This window comes from Mus caroli, unplaced genomic scaffold (assembly GCF_978045245.1).
Source record: "Mus caroli unplaced genomic scaffold, Mus_caroli_1 scaffold_7, whole genome shotgun sequence".
Taxonomy (NCBI): domain Eukaryota; kingdom Metazoa; phylum Chordata; class Mammalia; order Rodentia; family Muridae; genus Mus; species Mus caroli.
In genome coordinates, this window is record NW_028227262.1 from 57,005,192 (window position 1) to 57,027,178 (window position 21,987).

The 21,987-nt window shown below is 50.8% G+C and overlaps 1 protein-coding gene and 1 pseudogene across 1 annotated transcript in view; one reads left to right on the forward strand and one right to left on the reverse strand.

The window, feature by feature from the left end:
- Grip2 (glutamate receptor interacting protein 2) overlaps positions 1-20,149 on the forward strand; it is a 33,949-nt gene extending 13,800 nt beyond the window's left edge. Inside the window, exons 11-24 of the mRNA XM_085840283.1 lie at positions 97-240; positions 2,040-2,226; positions 2,584-2,729; positions 3,347-3,427; positions 3,661-3,727; positions 3,818-3,963; positions 5,044-5,188; positions 8,624-8,763; positions 9,246-9,425; positions 10,130-10,301; positions 11,352-11,457; positions 16,313-16,456; positions 16,862-17,008; positions 18,088-20,149. Coding sequence (XP_085696409.1) covers positions 97-240; positions 2,040-2,226; positions 2,584-2,729; positions 3,347-3,427; positions 3,661-3,727; positions 3,818-3,963; positions 5,044-5,188; positions 8,624-8,763; positions 9,246-9,425; positions 10,130-10,301; positions 11,352-11,457; positions 16,313-16,456; positions 16,862-17,008; positions 18,088-18,246 — 1,964 coding nt within the window. The 3' untranslated portion in view covers positions 18,247-20,149. The remainder of the gene's footprint in view (positions 1-96; positions 241-2,039; positions 2,227-2,583; positions 2,730-3,346; positions 3,428-3,660; positions 3,728-3,817; positions 3,964-5,043; positions 5,189-8,623; positions 8,764-9,245; positions 9,426-10,129; positions 10,302-11,351; positions 11,458-16,312; positions 16,457-16,861; positions 17,009-18,087) is intronic.
- LOC147003884 (high mobility group protein B3 pseudogene) lies at positions 6,033-7,490 on the reverse strand (annotated as a pseudogene).
- Positions 20,150-21,987: the final 1,838 nt, after the last annotated feature.

Below are 21,987 nucleotides of genomic sequence, written 5' to 3' on the forward strand. Positions count from 1 at the left end.
CTGTGTCCCTATGGATATGTGGTTCTCCTCCCCAATCCCTATGCAAGTGACTAGGGCCCTGCTGGGGCTCATGGGGCTGTGCTCTGGTCTCCCCAGCCGTGTCCTCGACTCCCTTCTCCTCACCGACTATGAACCCTGCCTTTCCCTGTGCCAACGCCAGCACCCTGCCCAGAGGACCCATGAGCCCCAGGACAACAGCAGGGAGGAGAAGGCAGCGAAGAAAAGAACACAGGAGCTCTTGTAAGCAGGAAGCCATCTCCGTGGGGCACCCATGAGGTGGAAGATGGGGCTGGGGGTGAGGCTTGGGTAGTGTGGCCACCTGGATATGGTGCACCCTGGGGAGTCCCAGCTGTTACAGAAAGGAGCCTCTGAAGCCAGTGTGTTCAGTGTCTGATGCCTGTCACTAAGGACCACATAAGATCATTTCTGTGATGTGTCCAGGGAAACCCACAGGGACAGAAATAGGTTGAGGACAGATTGCCTGGGGCAAAATGCAGGTTCTGGGGCAATGGGTGAGGAGACAGCGATTCCTTTATTCTTTTTTTGGTTTTGAGACAAAGTCTCGTTATGTGGCCCAGTCTGGCCTAGAATTTAGTCTTTCTGCCTCAATTTCCCAGCTAGGATTCTATGGGAGAGGATGGCAGTGCTTTTAAGCCATCAATTTATACACTAAGCAGGTGACCACTATTGTTTGGGAACTTTCTATCAAATAAAGCTGTTCCCGGGACCCTCAGTGGTTAAGAGCATTTGCTGCACTTGCAAAGAATCCAAATTCAGGTCCCAGCACCCATGACAGGCAGATCACAACCACCTGTAACTGCATTTCCAGGGGGAGCTAACACCCTCTTCTGGCCTCTGCAGATAGCTGCACTCACATACACACACACACACACACACACACACACACACACAGACATATACACATGTGCATAATTAAACACAATAAAATAAATCCTAAAAAGAATAAAGCTATTACCAAAGCAAAGAGACATGTAGAGTATAGAGCACAGAATATAGCGCTGCCCAATCTAGTTTTGCTCTCCAGTTACCCACATTCAACCGCAATGTGAAAATATTAAATAGACAAATCTGGAAATAGACCGTATGCTTTAAATTGCACAGTGTCCTGAGTAGTGTGGGAAAGGCTTACATCCGCCCCACTTGGTCCATCCTGGGATGTGAGCAGCGTGCTTACCCAGTGCATCCATCATGTACACACTGCTCAACTGTTAGTCATTCTCCATCATCTCTCTTGATCAGACTGGCTAGAATCTGCTGCCCAGGTGACCTAGACTTCACTGAACAATGTCCGGAGCAATGGTCATGGGGCTGGAGATGTAACTCAGACAGGAGATTGCTTCTCCAGCGTATATGAAATCCCGAGTTTTACCCTTAGCACCAAATAAATGAGCAAAGTGATGCCTGCCTGTAATGCAGCATCCAACGACCCTGTAATAGGGAGGAAAGAAGGTCAGAAGTTCAAGGTCATGCTCAGCTGCACAGAAAGATCAAGGCCAGCCTGAGAGCCTGTTTCAAAACTAAACAAAAGGTGCTACAATATTGATTCTGGTGCTTTTATGAGAACACACCGGTATAATAGTTACATCTCACCATCAAGCTACAGTTAATGTCTCTCTTCCCAAGGGTTGTTTGTAGATGAAACTTCATCATAGGGCTGTATGACTAGGGTATCTGTAGCTTTTGGTACTATCTGTGGTTTCAGGCATTTCCTGGGGTCTGGAAATATATGCCCTATGGATGGAGGTGGGGGTCTGTAATATAATAAATAACACAGGCACCTAGAATCTCTTGTCTTACAAAATAACAGTCCCTAATGCTGTCTCTCTTAGCCACTGCTTATGCAGGGTAGATGCCATCATGGCCCTGTACAGACAAAGAAACTCAGGCCCATCCTAGGTGGTTCCAGGACTCCTGCTCATCTGCCCCTCTGGCTCCCAGACCTCGTGAGGACTCTCAGTGGGCACCCCTGGAAAGCCTCACCAGGGTTCATCTGAGCATGAAACCCTCCTGTCCCACAGTGTCACTGGCCTCCAGCACGGTAGGGCCCGGCGGGCAGATTGTTCATACGGAGACCACGGAAGTTGTGCTCTGTGGAGACCCCCTCAGTGGCTTCGGCCTCCAGCTGCAGGGAGGCATCTTTGCCACCGAGACCCTGTCCTCCCCACCCTTGGTGCGATTTATTGAACCTGACAGCCCCGCTGAGAGGTGAGCCTACTGCTTCCATTGGCCTACAATCTTTGGAGCTCTAGTCCAGTGGGAAAATTGAGCCACAACTACGGGTCCCAGCTTCATAAATATACCTTACTTAAACAGCATATTGGCCCCATCATCAGCCCCAGAATTACACAGTATGAAAACCCTGTCTGCCTGTACTCAGAGGACTCTGTCTTGTGAGGACAATGGTACCATCCCCAGTGATTAGATAGAAACTGAGACCCAGCCAGGTCTTAGCTGGGGAGAGGGCTGAGTTCAGAGACCAGGAGCTGAGAGTGAGCCCCCTCCTCTCCCCCACCTGAGGTTCTAGTCACCGGCTTCTTCTCTCCACCGGGCTCTGGGGGTTAGGTGTGGTCTGCTGCAGGTGGGGGACCGAGTCCTAGCCATCAATGGCATTGCCACTGAGGACGGGACCATGGAGGAAGCCAACCAGCTGTTGCGGGATGCTGCGCTGGCCCGCAAAGTTGTTTTGGAGATCGAGTTTGATGTGGCAGGTGAGTGGGCCACCCAGCTACACACACTCTGGGACCCTGCCCCTCCCTGCTTGATGCTCCCTGAGACTTTGCACAAGCCTAAGTCCTGCACAGGGATGAGAGAGTACCACACAGGAATCAGGAATCGGGAGGACTTAAAGTGGATTGCATGCAGCAGGGACTCCAGGCAGCTGAAGTCAGGACTCTGATCCTGGGAGTCCCATATGAGAATGTCTGGATAGGAAACAGCCTCCCTCTGCCCTCGGTTTCCCCATCTGTCAAATAGTAGAGAACAGAGGTGTGGTATGAATTAGAGACAAGTTATAGAAATGCCTGGATCCAAGTGGGTCACGTTTTGCTACAGCCCCCCCGCCCCCGCACTGGCCAGTAGTCTCCAGCTCTGGCCTCCATCCTGTCTCTGTTCCAAAGACAGCACTCAGCTGTTTAGAACCAATTCATCAGCCTTCTGGGCCTCAACTTTCCTCCTCCGTGAGGTGGAAGCAGCGGGGTAGGGTGGTTTGGATCATTACTCTCTGAGATTGCCTCCTTCCTAACCCAAGAGAAGCCACGGCGGGTGCTAGATGCAGATCTCCGAGCTCTTCTGGAGCCTTGAGTCACCCAGGGCTGTTGGTTTACAGAGTCTGTCATCCCAAGCAGTGGGACCTTCCACGTAAAGTTACCCAAAAGACGCGGTGTGGAGCTGGGCATCACCATTAGCTGTAAGTCCCCTCGTTGTTCTACCTGCTTCATCTTACTACATCTCCACAATGGGATGCAGGCCCATTTTATAGAAGGAAAACTGATGCACATAGAGGTGAGCTGATTTGCTCATATTGCCCATCCCCAAGTGAGGAAGAAATGGGACCAGGAGCCAGTAGTGTCCTCTCCTGACCCCACCTTAAGCAGGGCCCTTGAAAATTATCTTCACAGCCTGTCTCCCCTGCCTCCACAGCGGCCAGCAGAAAGCGAGGGGAACCCCTGATCATCTCCGACATCAAGAAAGGCAGCGTGGCGCACAGGTGGGGTGCCACACGGGCAAGGGTGTGGCTGAAGGGGTGGGGCAGTGTTCATCTGCACGTGGCTCCTCCATCCCCACCTGACTCATGCAGGACTGGCACCCTCGAGCCAGGCGACAAGCTGCTGGCCATTGACAATATCCGCCTGGACCACTGTCCCATGGAGGATGCCGTGCAGATCCTGCGTCAATGTGAGGACCTGGTGAAGCTGAAGATCCGGAAAGATGAGGACAACTCAGGTATGTGCTTCAGAGACCGTGCCCAGTGGCCAGCTGCTGGGGGAGGCTGGAGGACATGTGCAGGAATCCCTGCTTCCCACATCCCCCCCGCCCCCTGCTTCAGGGCCCTCAGGAGCCACTACAAGGCTCCCCAGAGTGTGTGATGTTAGCAGGATATCTGATATCTGAGCGGCTGGTGGGTCCCGCCTGCTCTTGCAGGCTGCAGGGCTGGCCCTGGCACAACAGAGGCAGGCCCGAACTGGTGAGCTGGGAAGGAGAGAAGAAATAGTCAGAAGGGGGTGGTAAGAGGCAGGGTAGTAAGCGGAGTGTGAACCCCATAGTCAAGAGAGAGTCTGTGGCCCTCCCTCTGGAGGAGAAGCCACTGGAGGCCAGCTGCCTTCTCATTCCTCTCTTCCCCACACCCCCGCCTTGTCTCCTGTCCTTCTTTCTTTCCTGATTTAAAAAAGATTTTTTAAAATTTATTTTGCTTTTATGTGTATGCGTGTTTTGTCTGCATGTATGTCAGTGTATCGCGTGCATGCCAGGTGCCCAGGGAGACCAGAAGAAGGAGTCAGATCCCCTGGAAATGGAGTTACAGATGGTTGTAAGCAGACATGTGAATACTGGGAGCTGAACCCTGGTCCTCTGGAAGAGCAGCCAGTGCTCTTAACTCCTGAGCCATCCCTCCAGCCCCTCCTTTCATTCATCTCCTCCTCCTCTCCTTCTCTCTTCGCTTTTAGCCTTCCTCTCTGCCTCCTCCCTCTTCCCTCCTCCCTCCCTTCCTTCTCATTTCTCTTTGCTGTAAATCTTGAGTTGCTGTGGGTGGTATGTGAAATCTGTTTTCAAATCTTGGTTCCATATTCCTGTAATTTTTTGTTTGTTTTTGTTTGTTTGTGTTTTTGTTTTGTTTTTCCTTCCCTTCATGGCATCTGGGCAGCGGGCTGGGAGCCTGAGGTGGCCTCCAGGTCCCCAGGTTGTACCCCGGAAGGCCTGAGCAGGTGTGTTTGAGGGTTCGATGAGGTCACTGGTGTTTGAAGAGTGCTGAGGCTGGGGAGTGCTGCAGCCCACCCCCTCACCCTCAGGCCACCTGTCCACTTGCAGATGAGCAGGAGAGCTCTGGCGCAGTAAGCTACACAGTGGAACTGAAGCGCTATGGCGGACCATTGGGCATCACCATCTCTGGTACAGAGGAACCTTTTGACCCCATCATTATCTCTGGCCTCACCAAGCGGGGTCTGGCCGAAAGGTAAATCAGGACTCAGTGGGGACACAGGGAAGGCCTGGGGACACTCAGGGAGCAGAAGTGGGCCATGGGACCACACAATCTAGATTTTTTTTTTTTTTTACTTCTTCTCTAGCATTGAACAACTCAAGGGTAATCACTTTCTCTCTGAATACCCACTCCCCATCCTTAACATGAATTAATTTTGGTCCAGCCCAGTAGCCAGGGTAGAGAAAATGAGGGCATGGAGGGCGGGGGTTTGGGGGTAAGGGACCACAGCTAAAGGGTCCAGCCAGGGCAGGATAGCTCACCTTCAGCTGCCTCCCAGGGTGGCTGCCCTTAACAATTGCCACTGTGAGGACCCTATGTGTCTGAATATCAGGGGTAGTGCCCCATTGCTTGAATCCCACACTGAGGCTTATCCTGGAACCCTGAGGTTGCTGGGCTGCCACATATTCAGAGTGTCTCTGGGGCTGTCCCAGGGAAGGAGCCCTGAGAGGAAGGCATCTTGCCTGCCCCTGGGTTGGATGGACCAAGGTGGGTAAGTCCCAGCTTCTATATCATCAGTGCAAGGAGCCAGGGCTACCAGAAGGGGCGAGTTCCTCTGCACTGCAGGGCAGGGCAGTGGCCTGAAGAGCACCCAGCACATCTGCCTAGCCAGGGTCCAGACTCAGGCTGGGCTGCTCCTGGAGCACCCTCTGCTGGACTCTACAGAGAATGCAGGGGCCTCGTGGACCATGCGGGTTCCAGAGGGCTGGTGCGGTCGGAGGTTCTTCACAGCCTTCCTGGCAGGGCAGCATGGCCCAGAACAACTGCAGTGTAGTCAGACTCGCCCTCCAAACCGGCTTTCTTTTTTTTTTCAGTTTTAAAAATGTAATACTGTTTATTTAACTTCAAAAACATTTCAGCATTCTAAACATACAAAAAATAACAGAATGTTGCAAATTGCGTTTAGGTCCAGAGGGTTCTTGAACTTCCATTGATGCAGTAGTTCTTTGCTTTGCTGACAATGATGACTGCTACAGTTTCTTTAAAAAGTTTCAAACCTACTGCACTTAACTAAAGAAAAAACTCCAAACACTTCTCATGCCGGCCGACCCCTCCCCCCTTTCCACAACTAAGAATGTCAGCAGAATGCTATGCCACTATATACAAACACAGGACAACCTGAAGCTAAATGGATGCCCACCGCAGTATCAACAGGTCCAGCCTCACAGTGCACGCCCTGAGCTACGGCCCCCTCCAAAAGGCATCTTCCCCTCACAGCCTCCACGCCAAACAAGGAGCATCAAGAATCTGTCTGGGTTGTTGTGTTCTCTTTACAAACTCTAGATATGTACAGTTGACAACTCGGGATTGCTAGCCAATAGCCATATAGTTAACACTACGTTACGAGTTGAGAACAAAATCCAGAAACGTCTTCAAATGCCTTGTCACACCAACAGCAAAGTGCACTGAGTGAGGAGGACGCGAGAGTGCCTTTTCATTTTAAAAATGTTTGGAGCTATGTACAACTTTGATACAGTTTCAGGGCGCTCCGGACACCCACGGCCACTTCATGTAAACCACTGACACTTTGAGAAACTACAATATGATCGTGATCAAATTTTGTAATTAAACCTAACAAGGGCAATAGACACGACTCAAATCAGAGATGTGTCAATCACAGCGCTCTCCTACTCTAAGGTATTCACAAGGAGACAGAGCTTTTATTCATCTTCCTCCTCTTCCTCCTCCTCTTCTTCCTCTTCCTCCTCCTCTTCCTCTTCTTCCACCTTTTTCCGGGCAACTTTAGCAGGACCCTTGGCACCATCAAACTTCCCTTTAGACTTATAGTCAGCAACATCCTTCTCATACTTCTCCTTCAGCTTTGCTGCCTTGGTGACGTAAGGCTGCTTTTCATTGTCACTTAAGTTATTCCACATCTCACCCAGCTTTTTTGCCACATCTCCAATGGAGATGCCAGGGTTTGTGGATTTGATCTTGGGGCGGAATTCAGAGCAGAATAAGAAAAATCCAGACGGAGGTCTTTTGGGGGCATTCGGGTCCTTCTTCTTCTTGCCTCCTTTAGCTGGTCCATAATCTTTCATCTCCCGATCATAGCGGACTTTATCTGCCTTTGCCATTTCATCAAACTTCGATTTCTCTTTGCTAGACATGGTCTTCCACCTCTCAGAGCACTTCTTGGAGAACTCGGCAAAATTGACGGGAACCTCTGGGTTTTTCTTCTTATGTTCTTCCCTGCATGTCTGCACGAAGAAGGCATAAGCAGACATCTTGCCCTTTGGTTTCTTGGGGTCACCTTTAGCCATCCTGACTGTATTGTTCGCTAGTCTCCAAAACCGGCTTTCTAGTGGCCATATTCAAAAAGCTAACTGAGAATAAACGACTCTTAGATGTATATGCATTATAACATGTAATCAGTATGCATGTTCTAAAGTTAACATGCAAAGTAATGGGTTTCATGATAACGTTTTCATAAGTATATGCCACCGTTACACTTGGTTCCTTCTCCTCTCCTGACTCCACGGCCACGCCCTGCCCATCGCCCCTCCTCACTTTTTCTGACCCCCTTTTCTTCCCTTAAATATCCCCACTCCTGTTCAGGTCTCAAGTATCCATCCATTAGCCTATATTTTTCTGTTCCCCTGATCCCTTAAACCTGATTTTTATCTTATCATCTTTACACTTGATCTTAGCCAAAAGGCGGAGAAGCGATTATCTTATCATCTTTGTAACCCCTCCCTATATATAATTTTAAATCTAGCTTCTACATAAGAGAGAAAGTGATTTGTCTGAGTCTGGCTTATTTTGTTCAACTTGATTACTTCCATCTATTTTCCTCCAATTTTCTCTTTTCTTTTCGGGTACATGACTAAGGAGTGGTTGTCCTGACACCCACTAGGTAGACCAGGCTGAGCTTAAACTCATAGAAATCTGCCTGCCTCTGCCGCCCAAGAGCTGGGATTCAAGGTGTATGCCACCATTTTAGGCATCTATTTTCAGTTTTTTGAGAGGCCTCAACAATGACTATCTTAGAGAGCTGCAGCTGAGCCTGTGCTACATAGCAAGTCCTGTCTCAGAACAAACAAAGAGGAAGAAGGTGACCCTGAGTTGAATCAGCAGAGGTATAAAGCACAGAGTCCCAAGGAGACTTGCCCCATTGAAGTTCTGAGGCTGGCGTAGATCCCTCACTCCTCTTTCTCTCTCCTCCCTCCCTGGTTCCTTCTCCTCTCACCTCTCTGAGACAGGACCGTATGATCTGCCGTCCCCCAGTCTCTGGAACACTGGGAATACCAGAGCGAACCCACTATGCCTGACTTTGCTTTCTCCTACTGCACAGCTGGGGCCAGCCAGGCCCATGCCTTGGGGCCTCTGTGGGGTATTGAAAGGCAAGACCCACACCCTCTGAGGCCCTGAGCATCTGGGTCTCATTTTTGCTCTCTGTCCACTCCTCAGGACTGGTGCCATCCATGTCGGGGACCGGATACTGGCCATCAACAGTGTGAGCCTCAAGGGCCGGCCCCTGAGTGAGGCCATCCACCTTCTGCAGGTGGCTGGGGAAACGGTCACACTGAAGATCAAGAAGCAGCTGGACCGTAAGCCTTGCCCCTTCCTGGGGACTTCCTGACCTATGGAGGAAGGGCAGTCATGGGTCAGGCTGTGTGCTACCAATGGGGTGGGAGTCCCTGGACCAGCTGAGGAGGAGGCTTAGAGAGAGGAGAGTTGTACCTTAGTGGCACAGTGCAGTATCGGGTACATTCTGGGTCCAAACCATGTTCCTTGTCAGTCCCTGTCTCTTCGGGTTCCTGCATGTCCCTGTCCCCTGTATGTGCTGCAGTTTACCTGAGTCTTGGGGGCCTTGTTTTAATCTGGGCTTCCTGGCTGTTCACCATATGGCCTATTGCTAAGCCTCCCAAGCCTCAGTTTTCCCACCTGTGGGATTTACTTACTTGTATGTCCCACGCGCATGGCAGCAGCCAGATTGTCAAGCACCTGGAAGTTCACAGACGTGAGGGAAGTGGGGCTCACAGGAACTCTGTGTCTCTGAGGTCAAATGTGATACCCCTTCCCTTCCCAGGTCCCCTCCTCCCCCGCCAGTCAGGCAGCCTCAGTGAGGCCAGTGATGTGGATGAGGACCCCCCTGAGGCCCTCAAGGGAGGCTTGCTGACAACCCGCTTCTCACCTGCTGTACCCAGCGTGGACAGTGCTGTGGAGTCCTGGGGCAGCTCTGCCACAGACGGTGGCTTTGGGGGCACAGGTAACAAAGCAGGGACCTTGGACAAGCTTTTATGAAGGTGTTGCTACTGCCTGCTCTTCCTGGGACCTCCTCTCCCTGTTAGCCTTTTCCTTCTGAGAGGTTTCCTCTGGGCATCCTGACTAACTCCATCCTTCACCTGCCCCCCAGTCCTGTCTTTCCTCTCATGAACTGGGGACAGAACTGTCTCTCTCCTTATCCCCATGCCTTGCACACAGTGGGTCTTAAGACATATTTGTTGCACCCAGATGAAGATAAGGCAGACCACGACTGCCTTGCCCATGTGGCTAAGGCCCACTGGTGCTGCCCTCTGGCTTGTGGTTGAGGCTCAGGGAGTTAGCTTAGAAGCCTCCATTGGTTCTTGGTGGATCGCCACTCCAGTTCACAGTTAGGGCCTTTGGCTCTCTCTCCCAAGCTCCAGGCAGTATCTCTGAACCCATCCTGGGACTCCTCAGGTAGATCTGGGTTCAGTCAGAAAAGAGGCCCTTTAACAGGCCTGCCTATGGGACTGACCGTGGTCCTGGAACCTCACTATTGACTGATGATGTTCCTAGGGGCTTGCTAGGGTAACAGGGACTCCTGGGACTCAGTGGTCACTTTGGCCCAAGAAAAAGCACAGACATGCCCACTGGCATCCAGTTGCTGGGAATGAGGGAGGGCAAGACAAGGACAAAGAGAAGGTCCACGTCCCTCTCTCCATCCGCCAGGCTCCTACACTCCGCAGGTGGCAGTCCGGAGTGTGACTCCCCAGGAGTGGCGTCCTAGCAGACTGAAGAGTAGCCCCCCACCCCTTGAGCCCCGGAGGACGAGCTACACACCGGGTCCCTCTGATGAAAGCTTCCCAGAGGAGGAAGAGGGGGACTGGGAGCCACCAATGAGGTCTGTGGTGGGAACACTTGTGGGGCTGGTGGGGGTGGGAGGGGTAGCCAGAAGGTAGCAACACCAGGAGGGGGGAGTTAGGAGGACGGAAGAGCATTCCTGGCCTGGGGAACGGATCTGGGCCGAGTGTGTCTGGAAAGAATGCACTGTGGAAGGATAGCAGCAGACGCGTTCTAGCTGGGCAGCAACCTGACTTGTTCATCCTGGCTTTATGAATAGCTGTCTTCAGAAATACAACACCAGACTCAGGATTTGAACCCAGACCCCTACTCAGATCCGGTTACATGAAGCATGACTCCCAGTTCACAACCACCAGCCCAGGGTTATGCATGTTGCATGTTTGTAGCTGGGCTCACATAGCAGCCAGCTTCTACAGAGTGGGTCCCCACAAGAAACACCTGCGCTGTTCTCCTTAAATGCATAGCTAGGCCTTTGAGAAGTGAAGACTTGGTAAATCACAGTATGACTAAAGGCTAAGGGTTCTGGGAGCTAGCAGAGCGGCACAAAGACTGTAGTGCATCCTGTAAGCTTGGTGTTGGCTGCTGATGGGCCACACAGTGTGGGCTAGCCGGATGGGTACTGCCCACCCCTCCCCAGCACAAATATCCCATCTTCTCCATCCATCTGTGTCCTGACTGGTTCTGGCTCTGTCCTGTCACTGTCCCGTGGTGCCATGTGTCTGGGTGGGGCCAGGGACTGTCTTCTGGGGCTATCCCATGGATCTTTCTGTCTGTGTCTGTCTTCTATCTGTCCGTCTGTCTTTCTTCCCAGGCGTCCTGTGTCACCGCTCTCCACCCCGTCTCATCTGCCCCTGTTCTAATTGGCCACCAACAGTCTTGGTCGCCTCTAACTGCGTCTCCCCCACCCCATTCTGTGTCACCAACCACTGCCCTGGGGCCCCAGCACTGCCACCGAGGACACCCGCCTGCCTGCCTGCCTGTCCTATGGCCCCCGGAGCCCAGCACTGGGCCCTGGGCAACGAAGACTCCTCAGGCCCAGCTCACCCACCCTCCCACCTGCCAGGAGTTGACGCTGTGGTTCCTGTTGCAGCCCAGCCCCCGGCCCCGCCCGAGAGGAGGGTTTCTGGAGAGTGCTTGGAGAGGCTCTTGAAGACCTGGAGTCCTGTGGTCAGTCTGAACTGCTAAGGGAGCTGGAGGTACTGTCACCCGGCCAAGGGGGCTGTGGGGGGATCATGTCTAGACACCCTGGAGGGCTGGGGAAGGCCAGCATCAATGGGGTCATGCTCGTGTGTCACCTGGATAGGTAGTACCTATATGTCTTGTTGCTGTGACAAATTACCTGACAAAAGTTACTTCATAAAGGAAGGATTGAGGCTGGAGATGACACAGTGGTTAAAGCACTTACTTGGGTCCTGAAAAACCAGGGCGAGCATGGCACCTGCCTGCAAATTCTGGCCTAGCCATTATGGATGAGCTCTGGGGTTGATTGATTGAGGGAGATACCCTGTTTCAATAAATGAGATGAAAGAGCAGTCGGGGGTAAGTCTGGACAGCAACCTTGGGCTCCACGTGCACTCAGACATCCATGCCTGTGCACCCCCATACATGCACACATCCCCATACAAATATGCATTATCATAGCCAGGAAGTCACAGTAGTGGGAGCTTGGGCTCACTGGTCGCTGCACCTGCAGTGAGGAAGCAGAGACCCGAAGGCTGTGTGTACCTCTATTTTTCTGCTTTGATTCAGCCCATGGGTCGGTGCCACCCACATTCAGAGTGCGTCTTCCCACCTCACGTAACCCACTTTAATGCACAGGTCCACAAGTTTTTCTCCGGCTGGCTCTGAACCCTGTCAGGTTAACTTAGATCAGCACTAATGAGTCCAGAGTCTGTGCTCTCACCTGGGCACCCACCCTGGGTGTAAAGCGGTCTTTACACACAGATGGGTGTGAAGGACGTGCAAACACAAGCAGAGGATCTTCAGGAAGTCTGAGTGTGTGCATGGAGGTGCCCTGAGGCCATCCTGCTGTTTTTGTGACTGTGCTCATGTGATGTGGGTGGCGAGGGGCCACAGGCCAGCTGTGGGTGAGGACGCCATCACTCACATGTGGTGCAGGGGGATAGACAAGTCCATTCTGAGTTCAGTTTGGGGAGCAACGGGAAGCTCTGCTTCATCTGCACTACCCCTCCACTCCCACCCCTACCCCCACCCCATTTTTTTCTACTATTGTGGATTGGTGCCATACCCCCTTTCATCAGATTTTGCCAATAACCAGGCTAACAAACAAAAAACCTGTTTTAATTTTTCCATCTCTTCCAATTGTTTTGTCTTGCTCATTTTGACATTCATTTTCTTAGACTTCTCTCTCTCTCTCTCTCTCTCTCTCTCTCTCTCTCTCTCTGTGTGTGTGTGTGTGTGTGTGTGTGTGTGTGTGTGTGTGTGTGTGTGTAAAGATGCCTGTCCTGGTTTCTTTGCTGTTTAATCTCTAATCTTCTTTCTTCATACAATACATTTTCAAAGCTATGAGTTGACCTGTAGGTGCTGATTTGACTGCACCCTACCAGTTTTGTTTGTGGGACTGTCTACTTGGTATCTAGTATTTTAATGTTTTCCACTGTCGTGTTGATATAAACCCTTGAAATCTGCACAAATGAATGCTGGGGTTGCGCTAGTCAGGGTTTCTACTGCTGTGATAAACACCATGACCAAAAGCAGCTTGAGGGTGGGGGGTTTCTTTCATCTGACTCTTCTACATTATATAGTACATTGTCCAGGGGAGTCAGGGCAGGAACCTGGAGGCAGGAGCTGATGTTGAGGCCATGGAGAAGCTCGGCGTGTTCCTCATGGCTTGCCTAGTTGGCTTTGTTGCACAGTCCAGGACCATCTACCCAAGGATGGCACCTTCCATGGTGACCTGGGACCTCTCACAACAGTCACCATCAAGAAAATGTCCATAGGCTTGTCCACTGCCCAGTCAGATGGGGACATTTTCTCAACCAAAGTGCCATCTTCCCACATGACTCTAGCTTGTGGCAGTACAGGGCGTCTAACTAGTTGCTTTCTTTAATCTGTCTTCCACTGCACCAAGCCTCTCCTTGGCTGTATTTTATTCCAATATTTAATTTGTTTCCTAGAAATTATGTTTTAATTTCTACATCTTTTATTTTCTTAACACCTCTCTCAGCTTTTCAACATCTCCAGGTTTTTCCTTCTTAATGTCTTTTTACTTTTTAGCTTTTTACCTCTCTGTATGTTTTAGACAGACTTAAAGTTCCTCTGGCATTTTCCAATGGTTCCATCCCTGAGGGTGCAAGTTCTCCTATCTGTTGTGTTAATGGTCAGAGTGTGGGCTCACCTATCTGTTATCTTTACCACCACTGTTCAGTTTCACCTATCAGCTGGGCCTATGCTCGAGTTGGCAATTCAACTTCATTGTTGGAACTACTTTAGCTACAATTGCCTAAGGACTCTGTACTCTGTGGTACTGGAGAGTCTCTGAGCTATCAAGTCTTTGAACTTCACTAGTTTCAAAGGTTTGGAACATTACATTCTCAGCTTGATGTTTCTGCAATACTGAGGAAGGTTTAACTCCACATTCATGAAGAGGTGAAGTCATCCCAAGTCTCCCCCCCCACCCCCAAGCCCAGCCGTGGTGCTGCATGTGCTGGCAAACAGACACTTTTTTGATCCTACCCAGCAATGAGATGACACAATTTCCTGCTTTGAGTCAGCAATTTTTCCCTGAGCGATACCCAGCTGCTAACGTACATTTCAGATCTATTATCTTCCTCTTCCTCGGGTTTCTGAATTCTATAAATAAATGGAAATAAATGAATAAATCCCTTTTACTCATACCTGTCTTCAAACAAATGTTTACGTTCATCTAAGTCTCTCTGTAGCTGGATGGAAATGGGAGTTAACCTCTATTGGCTCAGTCTATGTATTACCTGGATGTTCTAAGGATCCAAGGACTAGGGTGTGTGTGTGTGTGTGTGTGTTTGTGTGTGTGTGTGTGTGTGGTGTCTGTGCACATGTGTGTATTGTGTGTGTGTGTGCATGCTCGTGTGGTATTGTGTGTGCACATGTGTGTATTGTGTGTGTGCATGTGTGTGTTCATGTGTGTGTTCATGTGCATGTATGTGTGCATGTGTGTGTGCGTGTGTGTCTGTGTGTGTGTGTCTGTGTCTAAGTGAGTGAGGGGGTAGAGGATAAGCCCTTTCATTCATTGCCAGAAGTTGGGCAAGTTCATCAATTGCTCTCCCCCTTGTTTTTTCTTAAATATTGTTTACTTGCCAGGCATGGGAGTACACACCTTTAATCCCAGCACGCAGGAGGCAGAAGCAGGCTGATCCCTGAGTTTGAGGCCAGCCTGGTTTACAGAATGAGTTCCAAGACAGCCAGGGCTACACAGAGAAACCCTGTCTCAAAAACTCACAAAAACAAACAAACAAGATTTGTTTATTTTTATGTGTTTGAGTGTTACCTGTGTGTGTGTGTGTGTGTGTGTGTGTGTGTGTGTGCGCGCGCGCGCGCCTGCACACACTTGCATGCCTTGCATGTATGTAGTTCCCACAGAGGCCAGAAAAAAGGCATCAGAAGCTCTGTAACTGAAGTTACATAGATTGTGAATGCCCTGGGGTGCTGGGAACTGAATCCAAGTCTGCAAGAACAGTCAGTACTCTTAACCACTGAGACATCTCTCCAACCCTCCCACCTTCTAGTTAGAGATAGGGTCTCTTACTGAACCTGGAGCCCCAGGTTTGGCTAGACTATCTGGCCAGTGAGCCCCAGGGCTCAGCATTCCCATCCCCCTTGTAGCTGTAGAATTCTAGGGCTTTATCTAGGGTTCTTAGGGCCTTGGGTTCTTGGCCCCTCAGGCTTGTGCACACACTTTCCCCATTGAGCTACCTTTAAGGACTTGTGTCCCAAGATGTCAAGTCCTGGCTTTTCCTAGTGAACCCTAGCTCTCCAGGTGATGAGGACTAGTAAGAGATGTGCAAAAGGCACCTGCATCCACTCTACCAAGGTTCTCCCCCTGGGGCCCTAGCTCCCTCCCCCTCTCCTTCCTAACAACTCTGTTGGCCCTAAGACAGTTGCTTTCTTAGTCTCCCTTGCACTTGGAAGATCATCAGTGCCAGGCAGAGCTATACACCAGAGTGGAAACTCAGATGCCATGATGGACATGGAGAGAAATGTCTAGACTAGAGAGGAGGTACCTGTGTGCCCAGGAAGCTGAGGATCACAATGGAAAAGGCTCGCCCTCCTACTTTGGCACTTCTTTTCAGCTCACACTCACACACTGGGCCCTTCTGACTCCACCCACTGCCCCAGCCCATCCCACAACCCTATTCCTTTCTCATCTCCATCTTTGTCCAGATGACCCTTCCTTTGACTTTTGCTCAGCACCTCCATGCTCCCACCATGTCCTTCCTGGCCACCATTCCTACCTAAATACACACATCTGTTCCTGTTACCTTCTTTACCAATTATTTGCTCCAGAGTTTCCCCGTTGTCACCATGGGATAAAAAGTTACATACTTACTGTAAGCTCTAAGTCCCTTACCTTCCAGGCTTTCCCATGGTTCATCTTTGCCATGTCTCCTCTGCCAGGGGCACTCTTATCTTCCCTTCCTGCTCTTTGAGATATTGGTTCTGGAGGCATCACTGACTTTTCTCTCTGTCCTAGACTCCCACTTCCCATGTGCCTTGCTGATACGAGCTGAGGCACAGAACCCTCACTGTGGGAGTCAGCCTGAGTTCAAATTCTCTCACTAAACCTATTTGTCTTTAAAAACAGAAGTGGCTCGATACTACACAACAGGAGATAACTTAAACTTGTAATTGCTGAGAACCGAGCCTAGCACAGAGCAGATGCTAATCTGCCACTGACCCCACAGAGGCTCTCATTCTGATCCTGTGATTGATCAAGGGCCCTGAGGACAGGGACCTCATTCCCACCCACTGGGCTCACCCTGTGACCGAGTGCCTGCCTGACAGAGCCGGATGGAGTAAGTATACCGTATCTGACTGACAACCATGTCCCCACAGGCTTCCATCATGACAGGCACTGTGCAGTCTGTGGCTGTGGATGGCAGGCCTGGCTCTCGACCCTGGCGCCGGAGCCGGGAAGTTCGAACATCCCCTGAAGACCTGCAGGAGCTACTGCTGCCAACACCCCTGGAGATGCACAGGGTTGGTGTTAGGGGCTGCAAGCAGGCATGACATATGGACACTGGGGGCCTCGTATCAAGAGAGTACTTAGCATACTACTGTAGACAAATGACAGATATCACCTTCCCGCCCTACTTGCATCTCTTGCTCCTATGTGTATCTATATGAAGACTAAGACATTAGGGTACATACCAAGTCCAGGATTTTGCCCAGGGTAATGAAAACACAATGCTCTCTTGCTCCTTATTCTAAGGGACCCCTTAGGTCTGGTATCTGCAAGCTGCATATGGCAAGGTGAATGCCATAAGGCACAGGAGGCTCAACAGGCTACTGAGAGCAGCTTGGAGTATGGCCAGTCAATAGGCTGGGCCTGAATCCCAGGGACATAACGGGGTTTGGAGCAAAGGTCACCCCTCCTTCCCCCAGGTGACCCTGCACAAAGACCCGGTGAGGAACGACTTTGGTTTCAGCGTCTCAGATGGCCTCCTGGAGAAGGGTGTCTATGTCCACACTGTGCGCATTGACGGACCAGCTCAGCTTGGAGGCCTGCAGCCCTTTGACCGTCTCCTGCAGGTAACTCAGAGGACCCTGAAGCTGGCCCAGGGCCAGAGCTCTATTCTGTAAGTGTTCATGGAAAGGCCAATGGGATGAGTCAGGTGAGGCTGCTCACATTAGAGCTGAGATCCCATTGGCTGTTGACTCCTTGGGTGATGGAGGGCCTGCTTGTCTAGTTAATTGTCCCTCTGAGACACATGACCTCCTAAGGCTCCATGCATAGGAAATCACCTTGCTTTTCTGCCGTCACTCCAAAACATTATATGACAGGTCCCTTCCCAACCCACTGGCCAGAACAAGTCATATGATCTAACAGAAAGGAATGCTGGGAAAGAAAGCTTTGCCTAACTTGGCCTCCCTAGACTCCCCTTCCCTTGCTGGAACTGTTTTGGTTCCTTTGTTATATTTGTTCTAAATGCACCTAAATTTTGTTTTCTCCTGTTTCTGGGTGGGTGCAGGACTTCATTTCAGGAAAATCACAGTTTTGATGTTGCAATGAAAAACATGGTCTCACCTCAAAGGGAACAAGAGAGTCCACGCTTGAGCCATTAGTGCTTGAAATCAATACTTTTTTGTTTTGTTTTTTAAAATATTGGTGGATATATCAGGTAGGCTGGTGACAGCAAATCAGAAATACATGTTTTAGGCCCCAGATGCCATCTGATGCCATCCTTAGTTTTGAGGGCTTGGTGGAAGCTAGTGGTCACTTGATCATTGAAAGGATGTAGGCTGGAGAAATGGCTCAGCGGTTAAGAGCACCGACTGTTCTTCCAGAGGTCCTGAGTTCAATTCCCAACAACCACATAGTGGCTCACAACCATCTGTAATGGGTTCTGATGCCCTCTTCTGGTGTGTCTGAAGACAGTGACAGTGTACTCACATATATAAAAATAAATAAATCTTTTTTAAAAAAAGGGATGTTAGGTCAGGCATAGGTGGACAAGGAATGACTTATTCAGGGGGAGCTCAAGATAACCTTCAAGCTTTGATCCTGGAATAGTCCAGTCTCTCTCCAGCTTTAGCCAGTCTTATAGGTGCAGCTTTTCTCCAGAAGGTTCATTCACAGGGACTCTGTCCCTTGGTTGTGTACTGTGTAGGTCAACCATGTTCGCACTCAGGACTTTGACTGCTGTCTGGCGGTACCACTCCTGGCGGAGGCTGGGGACATCCTGGAGCTGGTGGTCAGCCGTAACCCACTGGCACAGAGCCGCAGGACACCAGGAGCACCAGGCCCCAGTAGTCCCCAGATGCTCTGAGGTCATTATGAAGCTCAGCTAGAGGAGTGGCCCCCAGTCATCCACTTCTGGTCTGCAGACTCCACATCCATCGAGTGGCATCTTCAAGTTGGATCTCAGAGAACCCCATGGGAAAGGTGCCATCCCTGCTGCTCAGTCAGGAGAGCCCAGCTCCCTGCACAGTCATCTCAGAGCAGCAAGAGGTGTGGGGAAAGCCCAGCTCAGTGTGGGAACTCGACTGAGCTGCCAGTGTTTCCCATCTTGGGAAGTGAATAAGCAGAAGGTGGACAATCCTGGTCTGTGGCAGGAGGCATTCGGCAACCCAGCTGTATAGATGGCACCCAGTGCACAGGCATCCTGCCACCAGGAAAGATATGGCACAAGAACAGTGTCCTCCCTTCTCCCAAATGGTGGTGTTTTGAGAGCCTCCAGCATCAGTGACCACACTGAGGAACCCCAGTTAGGAACATCTGGGGTACCAGAGAGTGCTTGCCCTTTCCTTCAGGTTGGCCGTACAATCATTTCTGTTTCGTGGGTGATTCTGAACCCCAGAGCAGAGCTGTGGTCATCATTACCCTCCTGCGCCACAAAACCTTAGCCCAAGGACCCGTCCAGAGAAGGGCACTGCTTGAGTCAAAAGGTCCAGGAGAATCTGCTCACCTGGCATTCCAACAGATACCATGGAAAATAAGGCTGAGCCACGGCTGTGCCCCTGATCCCATCCGTGGAAAAGGGGAAGAAGAAAGAAGCTGAAATGGAGGGAGGTTGGGCTGAAGGACAAGACAGTAGCGAAAGGGAGCAGTGTCCAGAGAGACTACTCAAGGAAGTCCCCAGCATCCCTTAACTCGGGGTTCCTCCATCTCTGCCAAGCAGAACCCTTCCAGCTTCAAGCAGGACTCAAGACACCTCCCAGTGGTCTGGGCTGGTCTGACAATTGGCTTCCTGTTTGCCCAGCTCAAGGTCCCAAGGACCCAGGGGCCTCCAACCCTACCCCATCACCCCTCTCTGCCCTTGAAGCTCATTGCCCAAAAGAACTCCCTGTTGAAGAGGACAGACAGGGTCCTAAGAAGCCATTCCTTTCCCTGGTTCCCTTCTTGGCTGAGTAACCTTGAGTGAATCTGACAGACACAGGGCGAGCTCCAGCTGCCCACTCAGACCCTTCAGCTCTCTGAGTCTCCTCAGCTTCCCCCATACCCTGCCCTTCATGATGGCCTCTCCAGGGACCCTTATGCCTGGGTCCAGGTAACCCAGTGTCTCTACTTTCACTGCCCACCCATCATGGGCACCAAACGAACTAAGACCTTCAGCTTCCAGGGCAGGCAAATGGCACAGCAGAGAGGAGACTCCTGGCCATCAGCACACCCGATGCTGTGTGACCTTGGGCAGATGGCTCAGCCTCTCTGGATTTCTGGTGTGTGGCATGGCTGACTGTACCGTGAAAGCCTCTTAGTTTGGGAAATCTGTATCCCACTTAAAGACTCCAGGTTCCGAAAATGCAACCACTCGACCACTGCCCTCCCCTCGGGCTGAGGCTCTCCCATCCTCCCAGATGTATGCAACTAGGCCAAGCGGTGGACCTCCTGGCCGTGGCCTGAGGCCTTCTCATATGCAATATCCCCCCTGGCTTCTCACAGGGCTGTTTGCCCCACACAACATCCCTAGCCCCCTCCCTCGTGAGCATCCTGCCTGCCTATGCATTTTGGGTACCTCCCCTGTGACACCCACCCCCAGAGCTGTATTTTTCTCTGGCTAAGATTAGAACATATTCCTTGTAAAGTATTTTTCTATGCCGGTTTTCTTAGGGCTCCCAGGGAGCACCCAGCACACCCATGGCACCACTGCACAGGCTGTTCCTAGTCTGTCTGGGGCCCACGTATAAATCTTATGTCCCACCAGGCATCGCAGTGACTGGGGGGAGGTTGAGTGCTATTGGGGTGATTTTTGTAATAAAATTGGTTAAATGCACAAAGTAGGTTTGTTTGCTTTATAAAAATAGCAGGCTGGCAAGGTTCAGCTTCTGTGTGTATCTTGTAGCCTCTCAACTTCTTTTCATTCATTCATTCATTCATAAAGTGGTCTGTGGAGCTGAAGAGATGGCTCAGTGGTTAAGAGTTCTTGGTTCTCTCAAAGAGGACCTGGTTCCCAGAACCCACGTGGTGCCTCACAATCATCTGTGACTCCATTCCCAGGGGACCTGATACCCTCTTTGAGCCCTGTAGGCATTAGGCACACATGTAGTGCATATATATACACACACATACATACAGGCAAAACATTCATACACATAAGATGAAAAAAATAAACAAAAGGTACTGGCCCATTTTGGGGGCTGGAGAGATGGTTTGGTCCTTAATTGTTTACTGCTGCTCTACCAGAGAACCTGGGTTCAGTTCCCAGCACCCATATTAGGCATAAAGACCAGTTGAAGACACCACCTACTGGAACAGAGAGAGTGGCCAGGCTGAGGAGAGCTGCAGCCCAGACAGGGCTTCTCTGAAGGGGTGATAATTAGGACACAGATCTAGACAAAGTGTCCCAGGCTGGGGGGGGGGGGCAGCTTGGAGGAGGGGAGCCTCAAGTGCAAAGCACCCATGATATAAATGAGTCTAGCAGGTTCTAGGACCCAGAGGGGTAGAGGCACTGGAAACTAGGCTGTGGAGTAGGGTGTGTCTAGTTTGTGCAGCCAGGAGATCTTTGGCCTTGATGATGGGAAGTGCCAAGTGGGTAGCCTGGAAGTCTACCTGGAAGTGGCTGTTGCTCCTAAGTTGCAAAGACCCAGGGCAAAGTAGGTTCACGGGTTCTGGGGTCCAGAGAAACAGGGCCAGGCCTGTGGAATGGAGGAAATTTGCAGATCTAAAGGCAGATAGAAGCTGTTCCCTCTGGGTGTCAGTACAGAGGAGTGAGGGCCAGCACCATCCACACAGCCTATATGCCAAGCACAGCTTTGAGCACTTTGTAAGAACTGGTGGGATCCTCCTAGCTGCAGGGGAGGACTCTGTATACATTACAGAGGAGGAACCCAGGCATTAGAAGAAGGTTAAGTGATTTGCCTGAAGGTGTACAGGTAGTTGGTGTAGGGTGGATCCAGGGTCCAAACACAAGCCAAATGGCTGAGACACACAAAGGGAGGGAGGCAGACACATGCTGGCAGAAAGGCAGTGGGAATGTGACACTGTCTATGAAACCAGCCAGAGCAGACCCATAGTCCTGACCCACCCCAGATCTGGGTGGGAAGTCTATGTACCCCGGAACAAACCCCTTGTCTGGGAGCTTGCTGTCAGCAGCTCTCATCTCGGTGGATTCAAGGAGCATCCTGTATATGAAAACCTCAAGTCCAAAATGCCCCACAGTCTGCAACTGAGAGCATCGACAACCCCAACACAGTGAAACCCCAACACCTGAAATAATGTAAACCCAGCCAAGACAAAGGAGCTGTCAGACCTGAGGGGAAACCAATTCCATGACCGTCTGCTTAGAGCAAGCTCTACTAGAACTGGCCAGCCAGCTCCTGCTCTGAAAGTCAGGGTTTCAGAGGGCACCACCTCATTGTCAAAATGGAAGGGTTAAGATTGACCCAAATAAAACAAAACAGCTGCCAAGATAATTTCTTGTTAGCACCTGGACAGAAGGGCTCAAGGCTGCCCGTGAGAAGTGCAAGCATGCATCATGTGCAAGGGGAGGCATCAATGTATCTGGGAAGACACATTTTCATAGGGCAATCTTATGTCACACGTTCAGTTTAGCAAGGCAAAGGAGTGGGTA